Raw genomic sequence first — 13,565 nt, forward strand, 5'->3', positions numbered from 1 at the left:
CATTCACTTAAGCGGTTAATCTGTGTCTGCAGTCCTTCGCAGCTATCCGATAAAAGAACTATATCGTCCGTATAGAGAAGACAACTCAGACACTCATTCCCAATATCAATCCCTAAGCCTTGACTATTAACTTCAGGAACTAAGTCATCAATAAAAAGTGTGAACAATGTGGGAGCGAGATTATCCTCTTGCCTTACACCAGCCTCTACTGCGAACCAGTCAGTAAGTTGATGGTTTAGTCGTACGGCTGCTTGCAATTTTGAGTATGTTGCTGTAATTGCCCTGTACATATTAACACGTATTCCAATTGACAGTAACTTATGAAAAAGCATTGTGTGATCGACTGAATCAAAGGCTTTACTGAAGTCTATAAAGCACAAATATGTATCTTTAGATATAGGAAGATGCCAATGAGACAACTCTTCATCCAAATAACAAGTAAACCATTATAGGTCAATGTACGGCCTTCAACACGGAGCCTTGGCTCACACCGAACAACAAGCTATAAAGGGCCCCCAAATTACTAGTGTAAAACCATTCAAACGGGTAATCCAACGGTCTAATCTATATAAAAAAATCATTATTTTTGGTTTCTCAAAACTGTACATAGGCTATAAATGTGATCAAGACATGAGCACAATTTACGAAATCCATTTTGCTCTTCAGATAGAATATTGTTATCCTCTAGGTAAGTATGTAGTCGTGAATTTAATATGTTACTGTATAACTTTGCAATGGTAGAAATAAGACTTATGCAACGGTATCCAAGAGGGTCTAGAAAATCTTTACCTTTTTTTAGCAAGGGATGGATGATACTTTTAAACCAAAAATCTGGCACGGTACCGTACAGGAAACATGCATTAAACAATTCGTGAAGTACAACAGATAATTTATCATTTTTCAAAATTTCGTTTGGAATATTGTCGATTCCTACAGCTTTTTCATTTTTTACATGTCTCAGAGCAGTTTTGGTTTCGTTTAACGAAATCGGTTCATTCATATCTGATATGTGTTGAATGTTGTCAGCGCCTGTTTCTGCTGCCCAAAGTTCTTTTTCCCACTGCTCATTTAAAGTTGGTAGTTGTTTTATAAATTCGTCGTTAATTTCCTCGCTGTTTCCTGAAAAGAGTTTCGAGTATTCTTCCTTTCATCTCGACAATATGACGTTCGGATCATTCGAATAGCTTCCATCCTCTAAAATAACACTATCTATCACAGTTTTAGTTCGTCCTGGACCGAGTTTTTTTATTTCCCGCCAAAATTCTTTAGGATTAGAAGTATTTAGTGTCTGTATACGGTTTTTACGTTCTGCGGTAAATATACGCTCTTCCTCACGCAAACGTTTATCAAATGTCTTTCTTGCAGTTTTGAAAGCGCATTTCAGATTTTCCTTTGTTGGTCTGTCCCCTTTGTATTTCAGAAATTGTTTTTCAGCATCACTAGCTACTTTGAATAATAATTTTAGTTCGTTATTCCAGTATGATTTGTTTCTATGCTTCATTCGCTTTAGATACCCCAATGATGATTGTGGCCAAGTTTGATTTAATTTGGCCCAGTAGTTTCAGAGGAGAAGATTTTTTGTAAAAGTTAACGACGACGGACGACGACAGACGCCGGACGCCAAGTGATAAGAAAAGATCACTTGGCCCTTTGGGCCAGGTGGGCTAAAAATCAAACTGTTTTACCAATGCAACTTTAAAAGATTAATTTAAAACTTTTGAAGATTATTTTATTTTTATACCAACACATTTAAAAAGAAATAGTTTATCAATTTCTAGAAGTAAACTTCCCCCTGTCAGACACAATTCTTAACACCTTTATTTAGCATGTATATCTATTGTCATATCAATTCATAATATCAAATAAAACTAGTACAGTTGACTTACTAAATCCATATAGTTGAATAGAGTAAAATTCATTTCTTGTGGAAATATTTTTTAAAACTGTTGTATCTACATGAAAGGAAATGATACATTTTTGTTGCCAATTTGTTTTTAATTTTACAGCTCTCACTGTGCAAGGGAACTTTTTTTAAACATTTAATGTGTCTTTGATGAGGCAATTGTGTGCATCGATTAAATGCAAGAACGCATGTCCAGTCAAAGTGTTAGTTCTGTTACTTTAATCTTATGACAAAAATGTTTTGCACAAAATATTTTTATGTTTTTCTTTAGAATTGTGCGATGATACTTAAAAGATACGTAAAAAGACAAGATGAAAATATGTATTTGATGGATATTATATATAATTGTTGTTAGTGTTGTCGTGACTACTACGGTTTTTGGGTTTATTTTTTTTTTTTAAATCTTTTATTACTTTGTGTTTTAAGACGATTCTTGCAAATATTGATCGATCCAAAATATTGTTTTTCATTTAATCATTCTATACTTTGTTTTGGTAATAAAAAATATCTTTTATTCAGATTTGTCTTATTTGCTTGCCACAAGGAACACATTACAAATTATGAAAATAAACTATCTTTTGTTATGCCATAACTGAGGGGAATATGTTTTTGGTCTGTTTGGTTTTACATTTGTTGAAGAAAAAAAAATTCCTTGCAGTTCGGTATTTATGTTATTTCACTTTTTAATATCAAGTTTTGGACTAGGGTAGGTTAGCCTGATGTCGTGATTTTTTTTTCTATATATTTAAAAACAAAAATCCAATTGTTTTACCCATGCAACTTTAAAACATTAATTGAAAATTTTCGCATATTTTTTAATTTTTTATACCAACACATTTAAGAAGAGAAAAATTATCAATTCTACAAGTAAAAACGCCTCTGTCAGAAACAACTCTTTACAACTTTGTTTATCATGTTTATCTGTTATCATAGAAATTCTTAATATCAAATAAAATTAGTTCATTTGTCTAACTAAGTCCATATAGTTGAATAAAGTAAGATTAAATTTTAGCTGAAAGTCGTTTTAACGTTAGGGAGCTACCATTTGATTTTTATGGGGGGGCTAGGATGAAAAATTTTGTCCTGCATTTTTTTTTTAGCTGTAAACTCTGTCCTGCCTTTTTATTTTTCACTCTGTTCGGTCCTGCCATTTTTTACCTAAATTGTCGTCCTGACTTCTTTTTTTTTTGCAAGTGTCTCATCCTGTCTTTTTTTTTTACTCAAAACACCTGTCCTGCCTATTTTTTTTAAATTTCATCCTAGCCCCCCCCCCCCCCCCTCCTCCCCCCCCCCCCCCCCCAAATGGTAGTTCCCTTAATCAAGCTCAAATTAAAAACTGTTTGCTAGCCCTTCTTTGTGATTAATGAAAGATAAATCTGGTTAATTTTCCCATCATTTTATCAAATAGGGAGATAATATAATTAGGTTTTTCATATAAAGTCTTTTCAAAATAGTTCAAATTCTTCATGTAGGTTCCAATCATAATTTCATAGTTAGTTATCAAATCTACAAATAACATATTTCTAAACTTTGAAAACAAAAATTTGTTGTCTTTTAGAACTCATTCTGCTCGAAACTATCATCATTCTTGTGTCTCTGTGTATGTCTATGCCAATAGGACCGACAATTCCATCAGCTTCTGATAGTATTGTCTTACATGTTTTCCCATCTGGTGACACCGCCACGATTTTATTGGATCTAAAAGAAGCCACATAAACAAAGCCATTGAAGTCTAACGCTATTCCATTTGGACATTTAATATCCTTGTGCATAAATGTCCAAAGTCGTTCTCCAGTCGTTTTGAAACAACTTACTTTGTCTTGTCTCGGGCTGGTGCAGTAAATGTTTCCTTTGAATAACGAAATAAAGCTTCCTCCAACTCCTATGACTCTATGAGACATATCTGTCAAATTTACTAAAGTACACTTGTCATCAAGAGCAGAGATGACAAATAAAATTTGACCGTCACCTGTTACTCCACCGCAGTTATGAGAAAGTTCAATTGTTTTAATTATTTTGTTATTTTCTATATCAACCAGAACTGCTTGCTTTAATGTTCCGAGTGAGATTGCTACTGTATTTTTTCTAACAATGCAAAGATCATATGGATTGACTTCGAATGACACTACTGTTCTCATTAAGACACCCTCATTATCAAAAAGTAATAGTCGATGTTTTTTGTGATCCAGGATTAAAAAATTACTATCTTGTAAAATTCTACAAGCATATATAGTTACGGAGCCAATTTTTCCGGGCATTGTCACTGTTTTCAGTAAAGATACCTTAATTTGATCAACCTCAGGAACAGTATCTACTGAATGTTGTGCTTGATCGTTTCTTCCGGCTTTAATTTGAACAGTAGAAGGGCTAGTCGTGATATTTACATCTCCAAATAATTTGACATCTTGCAAAATTGATTGAAGAGCAGATGAAATTTTAATTTCTAGGTTATTTTCTTTCAAGTTATCATCACTCTTTACATTTTCTATGTATGTTGTTGCTATAGATGCTATCTTCTCCATTTCAGTCAAACCAAAGTACATTTGTAACTCGGTTGCATATTGTGTCATCTTGAAATATTCGCCTTGAAGTTTGTGAATTTTAACTGATCGATCTTCGATTTGTTTAAGAAGAGTGTTAATATTTGAATTAAGTTTAGAGTGGTTAGATTCTAAGTCATCAAAAATTTGTTGCTCTAACTTGTTTAAGTAATCATCTAAGGACTTCCTCATAGCACGAATTTTTTCAATGGCTTTTGTTTTCTGAACGTTGTTTTCATTAAGCCTGCTATTCAAATACTTTACAATCTCTTCAAAGTTTTCCGTAAGAACCTTTAAATCTTTCTGAAGTAGCTGAACTGAAACAGAAGCCTTAACGTTTGTAAGGATATCAGTCAAAGGCTTTATATCTTGACATTTCTGGTGTTTAGTAACACACTGGACACAACAAGGACATGCATGGAAAGTACAAAACAGCTCAAACTTTTTATTATGTTCTTTGCACTGGCTGCTTATGTTTTGCATGAATGCAGGGAGCTTGTGATAATCTTCAGTAGGCATGGTTGTGTGGTATTTAGATGATCGTGATTTTTTGTGATGATTATCACAATCCATGCAAAGGAAAACCTCACATTCTGTGCACCAAATAACTGCTTGATTTGATACATCATCATCTTTACAGAGTGTACAGACTTCTTTACAGAATGATGATGCCATTGTCTTTTATGTCTGAAATGAATTGATTGAAGACTAAATCAAAACAAAATCAGTAGAAATATGTGAAACAACATAGACATAAGGATGATTATACATTAAGGTTCATCATAACCATTTGGCTATTATGGCCGTATATATGTCGTGTACAAGTTGCGATTTTGTACAGGTTATAACATGTACAAAAATGTTGTACATGTTATAACTTGTATAATGCAAAAATACAAGTTATAACATGTACAAAAATACCTCATACATGTTATAACCTGTACAAAATATTGCTTAAAAATGGTTTTAACTTGTACAAAATCGAAAAATAAGATGATATTGACCTCAATAACTTTTTTTATTATTCCTTCATGTTAGTGTGTTTTGTCCTTTTTTGATACAGTTAATTTCCAGGGGTCGGTATTACGAAGCATTCCTAAGACCTGTCATAAGATATATCTTAGGACATGTCTTATGATCCTTTTATGACTATCTATGGACATATCTTTATTTAATGAATTATAATTGTGAGTGTCCACTTTGAAGTTAGGCAATAGTAAAATACTTTCATTCTAATTGACACTAAAAGACGCAAGAGGATAGCCAGGATAGATGTGTCTACAATTGAAATTGGGAATTGAAATGGGGTATGTGTCTAAAAGACAACAACCTGCCCATGGACTAAACAACATACAAAGGCCACAAATACATGCTTTCAAAGTAGAGGATATATTTTAAACATCAAAATGACATTCGCCTCATGCAATGATCCTAGAGTTTATAAAACAAGATTGAGTTATAAATTTACATAAGTCATGCTGAAGGCCAAAAATGTTGAAGAGTAGATCCAAAGATATTGATAATGAAGCGTGGTCCAATGAAAACTATTGCAGCTCTCTCTTGCTTTTACAGAGTACATTGTTTGAGTCTTTGCATGCTATAAAATGAGAGGGAGGAGTATTACCCAAAATTATTAGGCATCGTTCTTAAAATTTTTGGAAGAATTTAGTTACTAGTATCTAATGTAGTTGTCATTGAGTTGAGGAAATGCAAGCTTTTAGTAAATAGTTTCACACTTATTTAAGCCATGATGGACTGCATATAACATACAATTACATGAAAACAAATTTGCCAACATAAGTCATGAAACATATATTTCTGAAACTTTGTGATCATTGTCCTCTACAGAAAAAGACACGTTCTGGCCTATTTATTGTTGTTCTTTATGCATTGGTGAATTTAAATGTATAGTTTACCTCATTAAGATTTATTTTTAATTTTGTACAAGTTAAAACCATTTTAAAGCAATATTTTGTACAGGTTATAACATGTATGAGGTACTTTTGTACATGTTATAACTTGTATTTTTGCATTATACAAGTTATAACATGTACAATATTTTTGTACATGTTATAACCTGTACAAAATCGCAACTTGTACACGACATATACACCACAAATTTTACTCTGAGTACAGACAAATATATTCACCTGCAAAAGTTTTAAGGGATGACAGGAACTAGATATATAAATTGTAACTGCATTTTATGTTTTAGAAAATTATAAACTTTACTAGATTTTGCTTTCCAGTTTTTTTCGTTCCTGCAGAAGGTGCCAAAATAAACTAAGTCGGGAAAGAGGTTTGAGAATCTCCCCTCATATAATACATGTTGTGGGTACTTAGTATTGATTTAAATGGACAATAGATGGACAATTGACATCTGCAGACAATAGGTGATTTAAACTGTGTAAATAAGTGGACCGTATCAAATGAAACTCGGGTGTTTGTTTATTTTGCTATCTTCTGCAGACTGGAAAAAAACTGGACATCAAAATCCAGGTAAGTTTTTAATTTTCTGAAACGTGTACTTCATATAACTTTTATACATCTAGTTCCTGCCATGCCTTAAAACTTTCCTAGATGTACCAGTTTCTCTGTACTCATTGTAAATTTTGAGGGATAAACACGGCCATATTTTCAAATTCCTTATGATGAACCCAGAAATAGGATAAATTATTCTGTTATGTTTTATTTTCTTGAAGGTACCAGAACTGGAAGATATAAACCAAGTTATGTTGCAGTCCGGAATGCGGTTCGATAAAATTGCTCCCCTTGTTTATTTCGCTCTCCTGTCAAATCATGTAATTTCGCTACCTCCAATGGTAGACGCTACAACGATGGGTGTCGTCAAAAAAGGTACGATTAAAGGAATCAGCTAGGAATTAGACGATCACCATTGGTATAGGTGAGTTGTTTAATAGTTGTTGCTTTGTGCTAAATGCATGTTTTGGATTAATTGATAATCAGAAATAGTTGGAAAGGAAAGAAACGTGTTGCTACGTGAACCCGGAAAGGCCGGGACGAATTTAAAAAAAAACTAGAGACGATCGTTCTGAGTGTGCCACCTACACATTCAAACGTGTACACAAGCACAATATTCCCTATCTATGTAATGTGTTTTCATAATTATGTGATATAGAGCAAAAAAAGGTAGCAGTTTTTTGTGTCTTGTTGTTAAGCATATCTAGGGGAGATAATGTTATTTTTCACGGTGTGTTTGATAGGTTTGTTACATTGTAACATTATATAATACACACTCAGAAAGTGGATTAAAATAGCCCCCCACAATAAATCAACTGAATTTCAATTATTCTATTTACCGTAATGCTATTATATAAACTTCGGAGGTTCATATCACTTATATTCAACGTTTTTATATCGGATTTTTTTACTATTAATGTTGAACGGTTCATAGTAAAAAAAAATCCGATAAAACCGTTGAATGTAAATGATATGAACCTCAGAAGTGTTATATATTGTCCTTTAATATAAGACCGGAGGTTCATATCATTTACATTCAACATTTTTTATCGAATTTTTGTTATTAACTATCAACGGTTCAACATTGGTAGTTAAAAAAAATACGATAAAAATTAACGGTTCAACATTGATAGTAAAAAACAATCCGATAAACATTTTTTTACAAGATTTAAAACTCTGAAGCCTTACATTATAGGACTATCGTTTATTAGTTCTTTATCCTAACTTAATGTTTTTTTTTTGTGGTGTATATTACAAAAAAGGGGGAGGGGCTTTTAACACCAAAATACCTTAACAATCCTACAATATTTGTTTACAGAATGAGGATTGAATTCCGATCCGTTTGTACGGGGAACATGTGGTTGCAACCCCCTCTTTAATTGCCTGTTCGATTTTTTTTTTGCAGTGTCGAAAAGGGAGATAGACGGCAGTTTTATCAAGAGGTTATGTACGTTCTGCTATACATTTGCAGTCAGTAATTATTATGAAGTACACATGTCGACCAGAGGCATGGAACAGAGAGGAGAGGTTTTAAAGTACCAGATGCTTATCTGAGATTCCAATTTGAACTAAAGAAAGCAATATATAAAGATATGTAGGAGAAATAATCTATATGAATAAAGTTATGTCACAAAAGGAACTTGTTTTTTTATGTACAGAATTTGTCAAACGTCTCCATAACAGAAGAGATGTGAATGCATCCTTCATAGTCTTGTAATACTAAATGATATAATTTCTTAGATGATATAGCAGTGCTATTGGTTTCCCCTTTCTCTTTCTTCAAAGAACTTGATCATCTGAACTCTTTCTTTTTATGCCCCACCTACGATAGTGGAGGGGCATTATGTTTTCTGGTCTGTGGCTCCGTTCGTCTGTGCGTCCGTCCGTTCAGGTTAAAGTTTTTGGTCAAGGTAGTTTTTGATGAAGCTGAAGTCCAATCAACTTGGAACTTAGTAGACTTGTTGCTTATGATATGATCTTTCTAATTTTAAAGCCAAATTAGACTTTTGACCCCAATTTCACGGTCCACTGAACATACAAAATGAAAGTGGGAGTTTCAGGTTAAAGTTTTTGGTCAAGGTAGTTTTTGGTGAAGCTGAAGTCCAATCAACTTGAAACTTAGTAAACTTGTTGCTTATGATATAATCTTTTTAATATTGAAGCCAAATTAGACTTTTGACCCCAATTTCACGGTCCACTAAACATAGAAAATGAAAGTGGGAGTTTCAGGTTAAATTTTTTGGTCAAGGTAGTTTTTGATAAAATTGAAGTCCAATCAACTTGAAACTTAGTACATATGTTCCCTATAGTATAATCTTTCTAATTTTAATACCAAATTAGATTATTACCCAATTTCACGGTCCATGGGACATGGAAAAGGATAGTGCGAGTGGGGCATCCGTGTACTTTAGACACATTCTTGTTGTTTTTTTTAAATTGGAGCTCTGTTCAAGAACAGTTAAAAGAGCATATGCTTAATTTTCGTTATCTTTTAGAATCTTCTTTTTTTTTTTTTTAAATAAAACAGGTTGTTAATTCTACATAATATGCCAGTCAACCGCAAATGTTAAAACCCAAAAAAGGTCTTTAGTATATTCATTTTTACAAAATATGCGAAAGGTTTAAGCATCCCAAACATTACTCTTGTACAAAACTGTAACAGATTATCAAAGACTGTCTAGCAAGTACAATTTTAACCCAAGTCGCTGCTCTTTTAAGCGCCGTCTTAGCAACGACTTGATTGATTGTAAGAGTTCGGTGCAGAGACTGAAGACTTGAGACAATAACATGGAGATAAGTATGTATAAGAACATCGTTTTCAAGAATATAGGTGGGGGGGGGGGGCACCGGTGTACTTCTATAGTACTTGACTTGTAATAGGGAGCAAGTATGAGAAAATAGAGTGAGCCACCGTATACGGTAAAAATTAATATAAGGGAAATTTGATATTCTTGAATCTGTTTCTGAGTTGTGAAGAACTAACATACAACTAACAGTGGGACGGTTATTCATGTAAAGTACTATAATACACTCGAGTCTTAATGTGATAAACTATGATAAAATTGAGTATAATGTAAAACAGTTAAATAAGTAAAGACTTTTAATGTCTTGCAAATTTTCGACTGTAGGTAAACTAATAAGAAAAGAAAAAGATATAAATAGTAAATTCAAATCGACTCGTATGAATAATATTGGCGAACAAAAAAAGTATCACATTATGTCGCCGGACAATTGTAAGATAGACTAAAAATGTATCGAAAATATAGCACAAAAGAAATCATGAAATAACTCGGTGCAATCCCAATTTAAGATGCAAACACATCAAAAGAAAAACAAAATCACACCATATCTCCACATGACACAAAACAAAAAACCAACTGCAATCAACAAATAAGACGCAAAGAAAAAAAATCCATTCACGGGCAACTACCGACTTATCATACTGTATGATCGAACACAAACATAGATCCCGCTAACATGTTTAACCCCGCCACATTATTTATGTATGTGCCTGTCCCAAGTCAGGAGCCTGTTATTCAGTGGTTGTGTTGTTTGTTTATGTGTTACATATTTGTTTTTCGTTCATTTTTTTTTTATATAAATAAGGCCGTTAGTTTTCTCGTTTGAATTGTTTTATTTTGTTTTATCAGGGCCTTTCATAGCTGACTATGCGGTATGGACTTTGCTCATTGTTGAAGCCGTACGGTGAATATGACACCAAAGAAATAAGACGCAAACTAAATTACAAGAAATTGCAAGATAAATGAATGACGTATAAAAAATAATTCCGAACGACAATTGGTTAACACAAACAAAAGGAATACAACGATATAAATATCTGCTACCCCAAAAACTCAACTTCACAATGGTCAACCAATCCGGGTTACTGTTTATAACTAAGGTGTAACAAAATGTGTAACAAAACTTTTTTAAATAATACAGAAATTATGACTGTCGGTGTAATTGTAATTGTTAAAGAAAAAAACATGTCAAACATGCAAATATTATTTAAAAAAAATTGTTTTAATTACTTAAATGTCATGTTATGTTACATATATAGGACGGGTGTGTTCGATTCGTAAATTAATTAACAAAACCCCGTCATATAACATCCAACTTTGAAATTGCGTCCAAATGTCAAATTAAGGTGTGCCACTTTGGGAATGGTCTTAAACGATTGGCAATTCATTTCTCAATTTTTGTAATTTTCCCCAGATTTTTTCTATGTCCAGCAAAAAAAAGTAGCAGTTTATAAGGAGACCCCCTAAATGACGTAACAGCTTGACTTATGGTGGTTTTAAAAACGATTGTTTGCATGTTGCATTGTCAACAATTGTACAATATGGAAATTAAACAACGTGAATGCAAATATTTATAATGACTTTACGGAAAGTAACTTTTGTGACACCTTGACAACCGTATACAAAGTTCATTTCACTTTTCTACCTTCTAAACACAAGAGGTCGAATTCTTTTGTTCTATTTAAACCGCATAACGGACTGGTTGTGTAAAGCAAATCTAATACAAAGTCTCGAGAGGCAAAGTTACTTACATAACCAAGTTTACATTTATTAAAACATTGCTTGACATGAGTATGGATATGATTTAAAGAATGTTTACTTAGTTGTTAAATAAAGTTGTGTTTACTCGAATACTAAGTGAAAAGGTACGAAAGAAAGTCAAATATAGCTAACATAGCGTTCATTTTTTGTACATAAATTAGGACGTTAGTTGTCTCGTTTGAATTGTTTTACATTTGGCATTTCGGGGCCTTTTAAAACTGAATATGTAGTATGGGCTTTGCTCATTGATAAAAGCCGTATGGTGACCTATAGTTATCAATTTCTGTGTTATTTTGGTCTCTTGTAGAGAGTTCTCATTTGCAATCATACCACATCTTTTTTTATAATCAAGACATTTGAATGCAATACATTTATGTTTAAAAAATAGGTCGTATGAATAATTAAATATAGTTTCGACAACTTCTGTTTAAATATTCATGAGGAAAAGTGATATCGGGTTAGTGACTGTATACGACATGGAAATATACATTCAACCCATTTTGACCGCTCAAATAGAAAAAGTATAAGAGAGCCAAAGAATACTAAACGGACATTCAAATGCACAAGCCGGTTATAAACTGACATCTCCATGGCTAAAAAAGATGAAGACAAACAGACACAAACAGTACACAAAACACAACATAGAAAACCAAATACTGAAAAAAACACGAACCCAATCAGAGATCCTGCTCTACATGTGGCACCCGTCGTGTTGCTCATGTTAGTATAAACCCGATAATAAGTCTTATTCGGAAGGTCACATTCGGGGGAAAATAGACCGGATTTCAGTTATTACGGCTGGAATATATCCGTGGTCATCTGTGAATTCAGATATTTAATTCAAACTTTCAGGACATAACAAATTGAAAGTGTATACTAAAGTTGTTGATGCTTAGTGAATGTCAATTTCCGCGACAAATCATTGTATATTTCAATCCTTTATACAGAATATATTCAGCGAAAGTTTCAACATTTTGAACTTGCTTACCATGATTATTTCGATAGTGTGGTGGTGTGGTGGTTTGATGGAATAATGAAAAGGAAGTTGAAAATTTTGTACAAGGAAATTAATGTCACAAAACACTTATTTGTGAATATATACATTCATTGGCTTTGATCTCTCGTTTATTTGAACATGTACTAATAGTCATTTTCCGCTGGACAATTATTGTTTAATAGATATAGGGTAATGATAGAGGCCATAAAAAACAGTTTCATTATACATATAGGTGTTGGGTTTATAGTAAAATGAAACAACAACAAAAATAAACAAACGACATATTGAGTGCAAAAGACTAAAAAGAATAAATTTAACAATCAAATATCGACCATTAACACCAATTTGAATTTACCAAGTAACCAATACATTGTTTTTATGTATTTGCATAACTTTTTTTAATAAACAATAAAAAAAAATTATATAAATTTATTTTGTGGAAAGATTGTTGTATTTTGTATTTTTGGAACAAAGACATATATCGTCGCTGTTATGCAAAAACCTCGTATCTCAATTTTTTGCGGAAATCTTTTTATCGATTATTTAAGATTAGATAGGTATGATCCACTGTATGCGAAAATATCTGATCTTCTAACCAATCATTTACTCGAATTCTGACACGAGACGAAAAAGTGTAGTCGGATCGGTGAGACATTTTGTTGTGCGAAAATATCGTATCTCAAAAGAAAACACATGGCACGGTAGATTATATTATAACAGGTACAGTTTTATCAATTTCAGGTTTTCAAAGCTAATATAGCTTAAAAATAATGAAAAGCTTTGAAAAAACAATATAGGTGCAGAAATATTTGCTCGTCTTGGTAATTGATTGGTTAGAAGATCAGATATTTTGGCATACAGTTGAACATACATATTTAATTCTAAATAATCGATTAAAAGATTTCAGTTTTTAATGCCTGGTGAAAAATTATCAAAACCTTAGATACGTGGTTTCTGCATAACAGCGACGATATGTCACATCTCCGTATGTCCGTCTATAATTTTCACATAAGCTATATATGTACCAAGTCAAAAATATGACAGTTGTTTTTTAATGTTTAGTTGATAGCATTTGATTTGAT

The 13,565-nt window shown here is 32.7% G+C and overlaps 1 protein-coding gene and 1 long non-coding RNA gene across 2 annotated transcripts; one reads left to right on the forward strand and one right to left on the reverse strand.

The window, feature by feature from the left end:
* Positions 1 to 3,313: 3,313 nt before the first annotated feature.
* Positions 3,314 to 5,131, reverse strand: LOC139516109 (E3 ubiquitin-protein ligase TRIM71-like). Its single transcript, XM_071305962.1, has one exon. The coding sequence runs from the start codon at positions 5,116 to 5,118 to the stop codon at positions 3,427 to 3,429; it is 1,692 nt and encodes a 563-aa protein (XP_071162063.1). The 5' UTR covers positions 5,119 to 5,131; the 3' UTR covers positions 3,314 to 3,426.
* Positions 5,132 to 7,187: 2,056 nt separating this feature from the next.
* Positions 7,188 to 8,559, forward strand: LOC139514818 (uncharacterized). The gene is made up of 2 exons (XR_011662713.1): positions 7,188 to 7,348; positions 8,330 to 8,559. It is a non-coding gene; the product is annotated as an uncharacterized lncRNA (long non-coding RNA).
* The last annotated feature ends 5,006 nt before the right edge of the window (positions 8,560 to 13,565 follow it).

Source organism: Mytilus edulis, chromosome 3 (genome assembly GCF_963676685.1).
Source record: "Mytilus edulis chromosome 3, xbMytEdul2.2, whole genome shotgun sequence".
In the NCBI taxonomy this organism is placed as follows: Eukaryota; Metazoa; Mollusca; class Bivalvia; order Mytilida; family Mytilidae; genus Mytilus; species Mytilus edulis.

What these genes read in the sequence shown, in the direction of transcription:
- LOC139516109 (XM_071305962.1), bottom strand. Translation starts at nt 5,118, where the DNA reads ATGGCATCATCATTCTGTAAAGAAGTCTGTACACTCTGTAAAGATGAT.